This window comes from Channa argus, chromosome 1, assembly GCF_033026475.1.
Source record: "Channa argus isolate prfri chromosome 1, Channa argus male v1.0, whole genome shotgun sequence".
NCBI classification, from domain to species: domain Eukaryota; kingdom Metazoa; phylum Chordata; class Actinopteri; order Anabantiformes; family Channidae; genus Channa; species Channa argus.
In genome coordinates this window covers 29,949,901-29,965,514 of record NC_090197.1, presented here as the reverse complement: position 1 = coordinate 29,965,514, position 15,614 = coordinate 29,949,901, and the positions used below count along the sequence as shown (strand labels likewise).

Genomic DNA, 15,614 nt, shown 5'->3' with positions numbered 1-15,614 from the left:
TAAGCATAACACTAAGATCAGCTATTTGTGGGGTTGTGTTGAAACATGGCATTTCCCATTTTCAAGTCAGTTTCTCTAAAACTGTTGAAACAGCCCAGAACTTTGGTTTTATCACACTAGTCATTTAATTAAATTTGATGACACAAACAGTAGTCAATATTCCAGTTCTGTAACCGTTCTGCTCGGCTTGTTTTGGTTTGTTGTAGTTTTACATGTTTTAAGGTCTCTTACTGCACACACTTGTCCCACTGTGGTCACATTTGACTGGAATGTGAACCCTGTAACACACCTTAGCTAAAAAAAAGAGCTTCAGAAGGTGCAAAGAGCCACAGGGTGACCTGGGCTAACTTAGAAATCCCCCGCTTTCCTACACAAGCCCATTCTCCTTATAAAAGGACATTAACAGTCTTCTTCGTTAGTATATAGTTATTAAATTCAATTTTTTATGTTGCACATGCAGCTGGTACAAATGTTTGTTCATTATTAGAATTAACAAAAATTGTTGAGTATATTTTTTTTTAAGTTTTTTGCATCCCCTTTGATGAATTTTTTAAAAATGTATTCTTAAACATTTGTGCATCAAAATGTTGATGAAAAAAGCTCTACTTTACTCTTTTGGTCATTTGAAAATAAGGGGGTATTCACATGACTATAATTATATGTGTGCATTTATTCCAGCTACATGTTGTGCTGGCACATGCACTAGAAGGGGGGTGTTATTTTTACTAATCACAGATTAGCCAAACAAAAAAGTGTATATCCAGAGTGACTTTTAACATAAATGCAGATTTACTTAACTTCTATTGTAAATGTCTATTGTTCCAGCATATATTAGTTAATTTTTCAATTGTATTCAACAAAAGTGGTGCCACAAACTTAATAAAATGTACATACACAAAACGATACTTAAAGCTAGAGGTAAAAATAGTATTAGTTTCAAACAATAAAGCCCTTAAGTTGTGGTTTTGTCCTTAGATTTAAATATTCAAAGGTACAACTCATAAATTTGTAAATACATTTATAATGGATCTACCAAGACCAAACAGTCTTACCAACTCCTCCTTTATTACTGCATATTTCACTTAGTGTCCCATGCATGAGTCCAGGGTTCTTTAGACACTTTACGTTACAGGAACCATGGATAAGATCTAAGCCATGTTTATTCCTGTGACTACATCTGCAAAACTGTATAAGGCTGCAGGTTAAAGTTATTTCCAGTATTGATTAATCTGATGGTTTATAAAAAAAGATGGTTCTAATGTTTTGGCCACCTCACTAATTTTAAATATGGTTCCCAAAACATTAGAACCATCTCTTAATATAATGCACTCCAGTACGACTCCACTACCCACTATGACCTCAATAATAAACAGAGAGTAGAATTATCACCTTTCTGACAGTTTTAACTTAAAAACTGAGAAATTATAACATTGTAAAAGTAGAATTCACGGCAGACCTGCTGTATTGGATTGCATCAAATTGCACAGGTGTACCTATTAAAGTGGCCAGTGAGTGTGTATGTGATAGCTGGGATCGGCTCCAACCCCACTGTGACCCTAAACGGGAAGTATAGATAAAAAGTGGATAAGTAAATAAATAAGGAATGGTGACAGCACTTCATAGTTTATTGGAAATAAACAGAGCTAATCAAGGAACTAATCAAAAACATTAATTTGCATTATGGGTTTATGTTTCAAAACTGAATCATTATAATCAGAAAATACATTTTCCCAAATACCCAATACATTTACCCAAAATATACATTTTGATATGGTATTGGTGTATTTTTAATTCATCTGACGTCACATCAATTTAAGGTATACATTTCATTTGAAAATCCCATTTCCTATGGAGATTATAAATTATATTTTTAACTCTGGAACATGATGTTTGAGCTCTGTGGTACTGCAGCTCATTATTAGGAATCTTCTCTGCACACACTCAATCAATTATATGCAGTGACAAAAATATATATTATGCATTTCAAAATGTACAGTAACATAACAACTGCTTCTGTTTGCATTGAAGAGTCCATCATGGACCAGGACTGCAAATGATCCATAAATCATATCTTCTAGTTTTATCTTCATTGAGTCATCTCCAACAGAACAGGAAAATGTTTTCCTGGCTGTTTAGTTGTGTTGTGCAATAACAAAAAAAACTATTTTATTTTATTAAGGCAGCACTTTCAAAATTAAAAATGTTGAGAATGTTTCTTTGTGTGACAGCTGAGGCCCCAATAAACAGCAGGTGGAACTGTCATTTCAGCATTTGTTTACATGGATGCACTTATCTCTATCTAACTCTCTCTATTTTTGTGATTTCACTCTTACTTGAATGTGTTTGCTATATTTATACGTACATGCACTCTGTCTCTCTCCATCACAGCTCGATGTGTTGTGTGGTTTTGAGCCAAGATAAGTCCCCCCCTTAGTCACGACTCTGCAATAGAAATCCCCCCAAAAAAAAAGTGAGCACGCACCAGACTCTTTCATAAAGCTGCAAAAGTAATCTTATTTTACGAACGTATTTTATTTAGGCAGTGATAAGACTTATCTGGGTAAATTAATAATGCAATAGATTAAATCATAATTCGACTGTGTAAAGTAAAAGAATAGAATAAAACAGAATATAAATAAGACAACTGCCATTCATATCCATTCAGATCCAGCTGCGTTGATGATGATGCGCTCGCATGCGCTGTGGTGACGTCATACGCTTTAGGCGGTCACAGAGTTTGCCTGTATAGAATGCTGGCGTGCGTGTTTGTCTTTCAGTGTTGGTGTACCTGCACGCCACCTCACGCTTGTCCGCTACGCTCGTGAAACTCTCAGATTAGGATTCTCCGTTGTGTCAAAGTTAATGACAACAGTAACAACACATTTAACGGCCTTTGCTGAGCCGATTCCCGCTGCATCGGTGTGCTTGTTTGTTGTAGTGGGGGTAGTGGGGTGAGTGGGGTGGGTGAACGCGGACTCATTGTCACGCGCACTCTCACCGCACATCACCCGTTACAACCGCCACACGCGCTCACACACATCACAATTCTGCGTGTGCCACAAAGCTGGTTAGTTAGCCAGCTAACAAACGTTGCATCTCCCCAACCGACGGCGCTGTCGTTGAATATAGATTTGGTTTTCGTGTTGTTATGTGTAGACGTGACTATCGTTGAAAAAACGGACTATCTGTTTCTCTCGTCGGCAGACCGGGAGCCGCCATGGAATGCCGTGTTCTGTCCATACAGAGCCATGTAGTCCGGGGATATGTGGGCAACAAAAGCGCCTCTTTCCCATTACAGGTAAATACAACTTGCATGCATCCATTATCGGATAGCCCGCGGTTAACGGGCATGACCCAGTCTGACATGCTTGGGTCCCATATGCCCACGATATTTGACAGAGTCTTAGCCTTAGCAACAAACCGACTGAGACAAGTAGATATTTTTGTAATGATACGCGCTAACTGTTAGCCACTTGCGCTGTACAAACTTGGCTACTTTGCACAGTCTTTGCTTACAGGCAATTAGTTAATTTGTGGCCACGGTTAGATATGTTTCTCCTGTTATGGAAGTGTAGAACAGCAGCTAAATAAAGAACGGCAGCTTAAGGTATCTGCTTGAAATGCCGAAAATAACAGTGTAGTAACGTAGATGTCCAAGGTGTCGTGCAGAAATCAGTTTCCTGACAGATGTGTTCTGTCACAAACCATTACACTAAATGATTGGGGATATATATTTCATAACTCTTTCGTTTTTGTCACTGTATTGTTTATTTAACCTTTATTTAACATTTGGGCTATAAGTAAAGGGGGGGGCGGGGTCATCTGACGTTGAAATCGTAGCACGACACCTGTCATTGAGGATGTCCGATACTGAAGCAAGGTGTTTTATGTGAGGTTTTATCATCCTTTGCGAAAAATTATAAGAGCAAACTTATGATAAATGACGGACTTTGGAGCAACTTGACTAGTAGGGGCAGAGTTGTGGCTAATAATGAACCTCCATGTTTTAATCAAATGACCCCTACTTGGGTAAATGGTGAGACTGACGGTAACTGTAGTATGGGCAAAGCTTTTAACTGACAGCTCAGTGTGCCTGTTTGCAACCACAGGCAAACTAGTGATAATCTTGGCGCACAGAGAGAAATTTGGATCAAGAACCCTGCTAACCAGTCACCACAGCATGGTGCCTTGGGAAGTCATCCTTTTCTGACAGCAGCACACAAGCAAGCAGCTGTAATGGCCATGATGTTTATGGGAGCACATAGACTGACAGAAATCCATCCTCCTTAATTTGATAACTTCCAAGAAAATTCTACAAGATGTACAGATAATTACCACAGATATTTGCTGTTTTGAAACTATAGCAGATTGGAAAAAAGGGTTATAAGATGTGTTTTGTTTGTTTGTTTGTTTTTCTATTAACTTCAGACACAGTAGCAGCTGTGCTACTTTCTGGAAGTTAGTTGGTTGAGTTCATTAGCATGATTTCACTTTCCTTTTGTGTTTATGTGTGTGAGAAACTATGGCACTACAGACTCAATTCAATTCAATTCAACTTTATTTATATAGCGCCAATTCACAACAAAGTCATCTCAGGGCACTTTACAGAATAAAGTCAAGATTATAAAGATATATAAAGAGAACCCAACAATTCCCCCTGGAGCAAGCCATAGGCAACAGTGGAGAGGAAAAACTCCCTTTAACGGAAGAAACCTCCAGCAGAACCAGGCTCAGGGTGGACGGCCATCTGCCTCGACCGGTTGGGGTGAGTGGAAAGGGGAGAGAGAAAAGAACAGAGCAACAAAAAGCGATAACAAAACATCGGGCAGATTGGTAGGACCAGTAGCTGCACGCTGGAAGACACACAGCTTCAAAGCCGGGGGACACCTGCAGAAAGGGACAGAGAGAGGGGGACAGAGGAGGACAGAGACAACTACGGGAGAGAACACACAGAGTTAATGACATACAGTGGTGAGAATTGCGGGGTGAGAGGAGAGGAGAGATGGTCAAGAGGAGGAAAGGAGCTCAGTGCATTGGGGGGTGGGTCCCCCAGCAGTCTAAGCCTATGGCAGCATAACTATAACTAACTATATGCTTTATTAAAGAGGAAGGTTTTAAGCTTAGACTTAAAAGTAGAGAGGGTGTCTGCTTCCCGAATCTGAACTGGGAGCTGGTTCCACAAGAGAGGAGCTTGATAGCTAAAGGCTCTACCTCCCATTCTACTTTTGGAAATTCTGGGAACCACAAGTAGGCCTGCATTCTGAGAGCGAAGTGGTCTACTGGGATGATATGGTGCTATGAGGTCTTCTATATATGATGGAGCCTGACCATTCAGAGCTTTATATGTAAGAAGCAGGGTTTTAAATTCTATTCTAAATTTAATGGGAAGCCAATGGAGAGAAGCTAGTGAAGGTGAAATATGATCTCTCTTGCTAGTTCCAGTCAGCACTCTTGCTGCAGCATTTTGGATTAATTGCAGGCTCTTTAGGGAGTTACTGGGGCATCCTGAAAGTAGGGAATTACAGTAGTCCAACCTAGAAGTAACAAATGCATGGACCAGTTTTTCGGCATCACTTTGAGACAGTATGCTCCTAATTTTGGCAATGTTCCGTAGGTGGAAGAAGGCTGTTCTAGAGATTTGTTTTATATGTGACTTAAAGGACAGATCCTGATCAAAAATAACTCCAAGGTTCCTTGCAGTAGTACTGGAGGCCAGACTTATGCCATCTAGGGTAACAATATGGTTGGACATCATATCTCTGATATTTTTGGGCCCAAATACTATGACTTCAGTTTTGTCTGAGTTTAAAAGTAAAAAATTGTGGGACATCCAGGCCTTTATGTCTTGTAGGCATGCTTGAAGCTTTATTAACTGATTATTTTCATCTGGTTCCATAGATAAATATAGCTGGGTATCATCAGCATAACAGTGGAAGTGTTTTCTAATAATGTTGCCTAAAGGAGACATATATAAAGTAAAAAGTATTGGTCCTAACACAGAGCCTTGTGGAACTCCATAGCTAACCTTTGTGTGCATGGAGGATTCATCATTAACATGAACAAATTGAAATCTATCAGACAGATAGGATTTAAACCAACCTAGTGCAGTTCCTGTAATTCCAATTTCATGTTCCAGTCTCTGTAATAAAATGTTATGATCAATGGTATCAAATGCGGCACTAAGATCTAACAGAACAAGTATAGAGATGAGTCCATTATCTGAGGCCATGAGAAGATCGTTGGTGACTTTTACCAGTGCTGTTTCTGTACTATGATGAACTCTAAATCCTGACTGAAACTCTTCATACAAATTATTCCTATGGAGGTGATCACATAATTGTTTTGCGACTACTTTTTCAATTATTTTAGAAATAAAGGGGAGATTAGATATTGGTCTGTAATTGGCTAAAACACCTGGGTCAAGACCGGGTTTTTTAAGTAATGGTTTAATTACAGCTACCTTATAGGCCTGTGGTACATAGCCTGTTTCTAAAGATAGATTGATGATATCTAATATGAACGTATCTATTAAGGGTAAAGCTTCCTTGAGCAGCTTAGTTGGAATAGGGTCTAGCAGACAGGTTGTTGGTTTAGATGAGGTAATAATTGAAGTTAGCTCAGAGAGATCTATGGGTAAAAAGCAGTCTAACAGGGAGTGGGGCCTTATCCATGATTCTAGCACTGCTGTACATGAAGATCTATCTGTAATTTTTGGGGGGAGGATCTGGTGAATACTTTCTCTAATAGCTACAATTTTATTCATAAAGAAGGTCATGAAGTCATTGCTGCTCAAAGTTAAGGGAATAGTAGGCTCAACAGAACATGACTTGGACAACTTTATCAGTTTAAAATGTTAAGTTCAAGTTATGCCTGCCTCATTGTTTCATAGATCAATTGTGAAGATTTGCTGTATTTATAAAAATATTGAAATTTGGAGAGGCATACGATCCATAATTTCTCTTGTTATAATTTTAAGTACATGTCTGTAAACTGAGAACCACTATAGCAACCCGTGGCAAGGTCAAGAGTCGAGTGTCTCCCATAGATCCTTTTCACAAAAACTGAAAGTACTTAGTGAACGGGTAACCCTATTTCCACTTCACGCTGTGCATGTTTACTTTCCCTTTCATAGATATTCTCCCCTTTCTCTGGTATGACAAAGTTGTTCCACGAAAAACGGCTTGGGACAACTCAGTTTATGGGCAGAGTGCTGCCTGCTTTAATAGATTCTGCAATTGTTCCTATGTAATGACTTGCAATGGAAGTTAAGCAGCATGTTCTCTGCTCTGTATTTCTCAGAAGTGTGCAAATGTGAAAAAGGTGTATTGGTGATTAGACAATAACTGAAGTGTGAAGTAAGGCAACATAAAAAAGGAAATGCATTTACTGATGAATAGAAAATAAACACTGCATTTGTTATTGCTGTAAATCTGCCAATTTATTCCTTATATTGAGTCATTGCATTGGCGAAGTATTATATCATGTAATGTTATTCCAATCATTGTTTGGCTAGTGTTTGATTAAAATTGTATGACACCCCAAACATCAAAATTATTGATGAGCTTGTATGGTATTTGGTACCATAAAAGCAGGTGTTCATAGCAAGCAATGGCTTTTGTACTACACAATGTTACAGATTCATTTCATTAATCACCTAAGTGAAGGCTCAAAGAGTTCACCAAAACTGTTTTCATGTTGTTTAATCTACATTTTGAGCTTCCTAATCAGAAGGTCATAAAGAAAAGGGTAGATTAGCTGAAGACATCAATTAACCAGAGTAACAGATTGGATTGTAAACCACTTACAGATGAGTAACTGTTGAGGCTACATCTTTTAAGTAGCTCTTAACATGTGTGTTGTTATGTAGCCTAATGATAAGAAGATCATGAATTTGGAGTTGAGTGACTGCCTACGTTCATTGTTGCCTAATCATGCCCCTACCTAACTGAAGAGTTTAGATTGCTTTACAAGAAGGTATAACTATTAGAGAGATTAAATGCATTTGAAACAACCCATTGATTTGACATTATGCAAAAGGACACACAGAGGTTATTAGCTCTTCCTAGCCAGAAAAGCGTTCATTTCCTTTTATGATCCTTGATGCTGTCAGTAGGATAACTGAAACTGCTTTGTCTATAATTGTTATATGATAATGCTGATGGTGGTGATTGTTAGTTTAATATTTTCTATGAGCAGGTGCGTGCCAGCTAGTTTAGGCCGAAAGTGCATGTGGCTTCATCCTCCATCACTTGTTGTGAGAAGTCTATTTTTAGCCTGCAGCACCCCAGGATTTATTTTGCGGTTATCCTAATGGCTGCTAGGTTTTTTGCATGTCATCAGGGTTCAGCCACTTGCCTGGTTTCGGCCTAAGTGCTACCAAATAAATGTTAAAATAATGTTTACCAATGTATTTTACTACAAGTGCACACTAGACACTTATTAATCAACAAGTTGTTCGAACAATTTACTCTAGCTGGTTAAATGGCAACTTCACCAATTCTTGTTCAGGTTATTGGACATGTACTCTTGAGCAACAACACAAAAACAAACCCCAGTTACAGTCAAGACACAAATCTAAACATTAAGAAGTTTTTTATAGTATAATAAAACAATATATATTTGTTTTAGATTTTTTGAAGATAAACACTAAGTTCCAAAGCCTTAATGAAAAACAATACACAAATACCAGTTCTCTATCACAAAATATTGGTATGTGAGCCACTATTTGACAGTGTCAATCCCTTTTCAGGGCATCTTTAAATTACCTGTAAGTTCACATTTACAGTTTATATTATACAAATATTATTAGTAACAATCCTCTTAAAAGTGTTTTTAGTCTTTTTATAGGGTATCTACTAATTATGTGTTACGTACATTTAGGACCTTAAATAACCTTGAATGCTGCTAAATATGGAATATACAAAGTAACTGAGTCCTACTGTATTTATAGATGTTCCTCTGGTGAAAAATGTAACCAGTCATGCAGAATGTCTTGAGGTTGCTTTTACTTTTCAATTATTACAGTGTTGAAATTGTCCTTGTGTTGTATGTTATGATCAGCAATTTGGTCTGTAAAAACTCAGTATATGGTAAAAAATATTTCCCAGAGCCAAAGTTAATGTTTTCAGTCAGCTTTATGACTTTAACTTACAGTCCAAACCCCAAACATATTCAGTTTACTGTAAAAAGTGACAAATTCTCACACATTAGAATCTAAATCCATTACATCGTTGGCCTTGTAAATTGGCAAATACTTTATTAATGAACTCAATTGTTATTCAGAAATAGTACATTTAGAATGAGATACACTCAGAGATATACCATAAACATATGTAAGCTTAATAGCTTTAACTATATAATTTAGTGTGTATTTAGCTGTTGAGTGTTGTGGTCATTTTCTCAATTAACCACCACTGATGCGTGTGGGGGAAAAAAACCTTAGACTTAAAAAACCCACAGGTCATTGATAGTGGCACCTTTATTATTCAGAGTAATGGCTATGATTCAGTTAGTAGTCAAGATAAGGGATGAGACATTATCAATGAGTACGCAGGCCATCCCTTGCTCTGTTGTCAGGATAGAGAATCTTAGCCAAGAGATGGCAGGATGAGGAAAAAGGTCATAGATTGGCTGCTACTGGATTCCTCCTCAACATGACGTCACTGAAGATGGAGACAGACTGCCTTAGAGCTGGACTGTGTAGATTCAGCTTTCACATAGAAACATAACTCAACAGTTATCTTCACACACACATAGTGGGGATTCAAGTATTTTTTTATATTAATATTGCAGAGAATTGAATCACTATAATCAGTTTTATTTTTCTTCCAAATGCTGTTACACATTGCAGTTTGCTGAGAGAAATGAACAGTGTTGTGGTTTTTTGGGCTGGTGACATTAAGACAATGACATATTCATTCTTGATAGCCAGACACTCCTGTTTTGTTTATTTTTACTCTTTGCAACTTTTTGTAGCTAGAGTTGAAATGATTAGTGGAAATAATGTTGCCAAATCATTGTTTTTGCCAATTACGTGTTTGACTGTTGAATATCAGGATCTTCAGCCACACTAGCTCAGATGTAGTGGTAAAATTGGTTAATTGGTCATCTACTTTCGCACAAACTATAAAATTCCAAAACTGAAATAGATCACTATGAAATTTAATGCAGACATTGAGGGATCCCAGAACACTAGAGTATGTAACACTTACTCTGCGATCACAAGTATGTTCGCATGTCAGCATGCTTACGTTGTGTACTTGGCTTGAAGCAGCGCAGTGCCTAATTGCTGCCTTAGAAACCTGCAAACATTATGATATCTATTAGGCTAGTTTTAGTCAAAAACATAAGTAAATTGACACCATTAAGTTGTACTGTGGTACCATGTGACATGATGTCAGTTTATAGACTTAGATTTATTTACGAAATACACCCTACCGTCCTATATAATATATAAGCTGCTGCAGTAACAGATGATGACACAATCAAACATTAGTAATGTGTAAAGATTTGTACACCACCAACATGTTTAAAAAGCTGCGAATTACCAGTAGCAAGAGCAAGAGTTCATGCAAAGCTGAAAGACCCTGCCAGCTAAGTCCCGATGCTGTAAATCCAGAGTTTGTGTTGACTCAGATGTCATCAGCCTATACTGTGACACATGCTAATTAAAGAACCTGTCTTTAGCTAGAGGGTTTCCTCATTTGAGAATTTACCAAAAGTGTTTCTGTAAAGAAGAAAATTGTTTACTTTCAATAAATGTGTGATCTTCTTCTTAGTCTCTGATGATACTTGAGAGAAAGCCTTCCAGTCAGCAGCATTGTAAACATTCCATCTGTGTAAATGACTTGAGGCTCATGAGTAAAGCAAAAAAGGATGTCACCTAAATAACTTATTCTTGGGTAGCTGAAAGAGTTGGGGACACTTGTCAATCACATACAGATGTGTGCAAACATATTTTGTTAATGTATGAAGTGAAAAGTAAATACAGCTCCTGGAGCAAACATAAGCCCTCTTCAAATGTTGAAGCACTGGTACTGTAGGGTGTACAGTTGTGTCATTCTTACGTTGTTTTAATATCTGTTCCATTTGATCCATTTTGCATCAGTGTAATCAGTGTATATTATAAAAACACAAACAGCCAAAAGCAATTAGTTTTAGCTAGGAGTACCTAATAAACTTTACAGTCAGTTCAAAAGACAAATCCTAGTTCTGAACTGTTGTTTTGGTTAAATAACTGTTTATACATTTTTAAACAAAAATGAGAAACGTGTATCTAGCTTCTTAGACTTGAATATTGGCTGCATTTCTTTGCCGTACAGTACATGATAGTAATCTCGGTTTTTGTAATGTTCTTCTGTTAAAATATGTTTCACAAAGTTCTGATTTTAATTCAGATATACAGAAGCTATTCATGGACTAAGCTCGGACTTTTTGCATGTCATCAGGGTTCAGTCATTTGCCTGGTTTCAGCCTAAGTGCTACCAAACAAATGTTGAAATAATGTTTACTAATGTATTTTACTACAAATGCACACTAGACACTTAACTGAGCTTAATTGTATTTACAAGATTCCAAACCACACACAAAAATCTTCTAGTCTTACTTTAAATGTCCTTCTATCAGGAGTGGACAAATAGAAACCGTTCTATTAGCTGCATTCTTGGCCCCACTGATTCCTTATGAATTTTTCATGCTGATGATACAGTGTACTTTACCTTTCAGAAAATATATACAACACTAGGGAAAGGTTATGTTAGTCTGATAACAGCTAGAACATTAAAAATTTCTTTCAAGGTCAACATTATTATCTGCACTACTTTTTCAGGGGGAAATCGCTGCCTCTCCCATCTGAGAACAGACTATTGTATGTCAAAGTTACTATCAATTGAAAAGAACAAAGAAGTCAGCCTGCTTGCTTCCTGATTACTAAATAAATAGATTCATTCAGATAACGTGTATGTGTGTGTGTCTAGTAATTTTAAAAAGTCTGGCGAGGAACACACTAGGAATTTTTAGTCCCAGACACATGTACATGTTGCAGTCATCGCTGTAAAGATTTGGAATTATGTCATATTACAAAGTTTTATACTTTATTACTATACTTTAGTGATAGCAGTTGGCATTCATGATTTACAAATTGCTCCAACCAGGCACAGGCCCAGAGGCCTGCGATGTCAGGGCAACCCTGGATCAGAGGTGTATGAAGTAAAGTGTAAGTATTTCATGTTTTAAAACACCCACAAAAAGATGCTAAACAACCACAAAGACTCATTAAATTAGTATGAAGAGGCTCCAGATGATTAGACTCAAAACCACAAAATGACTAACATGAGACAAAAAAAAAATTTAAACAGTGAGGCTCAGTGACCACAAAGAGACACCAAACAATTATGAAGAGACACAAAATGACCGAAAAAAGAGCCTCAAAACTAGACACACAATGACTAAAGAGGCCAAATTGTGATACTGTGAAATGTTACCAAAGAAACATTCAGTGGCCAAGTGTACAATTATTTTTAAACAGTTAAAACTTTGGTGTGTTATTGCTCTGAGACTTTAATTTATTAATTCGTATTTCATGTCAGGTTGAATGTACTAAATATCATATTTACAGTGTTGACAGTATTCACTACACATAGTACATGCTGTGTGTGCCAGAGTTATTTATTTGTGTCATTTACTACTGTATTTAAATAACAATTCAGCAGTAGCCCAAATCTCTCCTGACATCTAAAAAAAAATCTGTCTGTCTCCTGTCTGCCACCAGGTTTTAGGGTTTGAGGTGGATTCCATCAATTCTGTCCAGTTCTCCAACCACACAGGTAAAACTGATGAAATCGTGTCTTTTATTGTGTGTGCGTGCTTTACTTGGTGTGGGTGTGTATGAGTCAGTCTATGCCTCTGGTGTCGTGATAAGGTGCTAGTGAGTGTTGAAGAGATGGTTGTGGTCATGGCAGAGACTGTGTTGAGGCTCATGGGTGACGTCGAAATCTTTGGGGAGTTCAGTGTGTTCATTGGGTGACACCAGAGCAGGTCTCAAACAGAAGCAGCTGTAGGGCAAAGACTCCATTCACATTTTATGTGGGCTTTCTCTCTGTGCCAGTCATGCGAGACATCTAAGGTGCTGCTAGTCTGACTGTTTACTTATCAGTACTGTGAGTACTGTTCAGCCTGTGAATACATTTGTATGGCACTAGAGAAACTTTCAAAGTAGAATTGGGGAAATTTATTTTAAATGTGGATTTTTACTATAGTAAGCAAGGAAGGTCATGTGAAAGAGGAACTATGACCCACACTAGGGGCTAGTTAAATATGTGTTTACTAGCATCCTGCTATGTCCATTTTACAACTGTCTCTTAGCGAAAGAGCTTCCAGTTATGTTGTAACAGGTTATGATGTAACAGGATTAGATGCTTTTCACAGGGATGTTTCATTTTACCACAGCTCAAGTAGAAATAATTTATGTTGTGTGTTGACATGATCATAAAATTAACGATCAGAATGGCATAGCACAAGCCTGACCAGATGTATAAGTAAAAATGTGTGCCAAACAATTACAAAAGCAAATGTTTTGTCCGTTTTTGTGAGTTTACCATTTTCATTAATTACATCCTGAAATGCAGTTAAGACAAACATTTAGAATTTTTTAAAAAGGCATCAATTCTAATTGCAACCGCAGTGTTCTGATTATAAAGACAGATATTTCATCCTTGGCCAAGAGGGATTGTTGTCTGCATCATTCTGGCATGTCGCACATACTCGTAATATTTTGATCTAATTGCCAGTCCCATCAATGAGTAATCTGCTCTATGTCTTTCCTCTGTCTTGCAGAGATGGGTGGTCTCAGCTCATGTTATTCATGCAAATTGAACTTCAAGAATGAATCAGCTAAGTGCAAAGAAAACAAACACATCTGCCCAGCTGTTGTTTGTTATTTCAGAGTAGATACAAGCAGTAACCAGTCTCAGAAATCCTCATAGCATCAGGACACTATTACAGTTTAGAATGCATTTGTCTTGTGGCTGGTTTGTTATGCTATATGTGTTTTTGACAGCCCTCTTCTAAGGGCTAAGCATAATTGTAGTTGTTATGTGTTCCTGTGTGGGCAAGCCTGGGACTGGTCTGGAGTAGCGCAGTAATAGGGCTTATTGTCATTCGTCATTACTCAGATAAACTACATTTAAATACGATGACTCCTTTACATTAACCCTTTGTAAACATCATTTCTAGGTTTTTCCCTACCATTGAAATTCGTAGGCAAAGCACCTAAAGCCAAATGAACGCTCAAAGGCATTAAGAATATATCTATATATAAGAATAAATGTTAAAACAATACTAAAATTTGAAAAAGTAGTAGTAGTAGTAGTAGTAGTAGTAGTAGTAGTAGTAGTAGTAGTAGTAGTAGTAGTAGTGGTATGACTTGAAAATTGCAGGTGATCTGCCAAAAGTAATTTATACCAAGACCCGGTTTCTCAGTTACCATGTTACAAAAACTCTACAGAGATGTAATTATTTACAGGAAACTGGTTATTAAGGACACTTTGTATACAGTACATTGCTTCACAAGTATTTTTCTTTATTACTTTTAAAAGAAACTTTCTGAGGGAGTTTATATAATATAAGTGGATTGGAAGCTAGATTAGGCACATGAATTGCGGAGTTTTTGGAATTTTTTTTTTCTAGTCAGGTGTTCAGACTTTCTATCAAACACAGCCTTGTGTAAAGTATGAGAGGTTCTGCTATCTGTGAAGACCTTTCGCAAATTCTTTCAGCGTATAAAAACCATCAAATGTTTTAATGACATTATGGAGTTGTTCTTTTCCTTATAGTGGTCTTGTCTGTCTCAGCACAGCTTAGATCAGATTTATGTGAGCTTTCAGCTATTTCACTTAAATCTGTAGGGCTCAGCTTATTAGTATTATTGCCCCAACAGCTGAGGACAAATTTAAGAAAAAAACAGTGACAAGAATTCTTCTCATCTATAGTAAATTGTTAGTTTGAGTGACCTTAAAATATAAATTGTTGAGACTGTAGAGCTAATTTAATATAGTCTTTTGCATTGACCCTAACATTGGCAATTTCTGTACACTAGCATTATGAATGCAATTTGTGTGTAATTTGCTGTGATATATTGAAGAAGACATTATGCTTCTGAGAGGGAGAGTTAGCTGGTGAGTGGAACAAAGAAAGGTGAATAGAGAGAGAATGAGAAAGATGGGAGAAATTAAATGAGAAAGACAGGAGGAGCAGAGAGAACGAGCAACAGTAAGCAGCAGCAGGCGTTGTGAATTACGACAGCAGCAAATGATGACGACAGAACGAGCTCTTATCTGTAGGCCTGGCTTTTTTCTCTCTCTCACATACACTCTGACTGCTCATCTCTTTTTCTTAGCCCCTTTGGCTTTCTCCTGGCTTGTTGCTTAGCAACCAGAACCCCACCACCACCACCACGTGATCTGGCTGTGACTCACCTGAGCTGCGACATAAGCCTGCAGCAGACATGTCATACGCAGACGTGCACTTACGCATGCTTACAATGGCATTCATGTTACATGTGTGTAAATCCATATTGGTACATACAGTACCAAATGTATAGGCAAACCCAGGTGTGC

General features: G+C 37.5%; 1 protein-coding gene across 2 annotated transcripts in view; it reads left to right on the top strand.

The window, feature by feature from the left end:
- The first annotated feature begins 2,943 nt into the window (after positions 1–2,943).
- The window catches only part of LOC137101877 (pyridoxal kinase-like), a 24,913-nt gene continuing 12,242 nt past the window's right edge, over positions 2,944–15,614 (top strand). Inside the window, exons 1-2 of one of the 2 annotated variants that reach the window (XM_067480843.1) lie at positions 2,946–3,298; positions 12,770–12,824. In XM_067480843.1, coding sequence (XP_067336944.1) covers positions 3,218–3,298; positions 12,770–12,824 — 136 coding nt within the window. In that variant the 5' untranslated portion in view covers positions 2,946–3,217. Of the gene's footprint in view, positions 3,299–12,769; positions 12,825–15,614 lie in introns of both variants that reach the window. The other variant, XM_067480853.1, reaches the window with a different exon arrangement.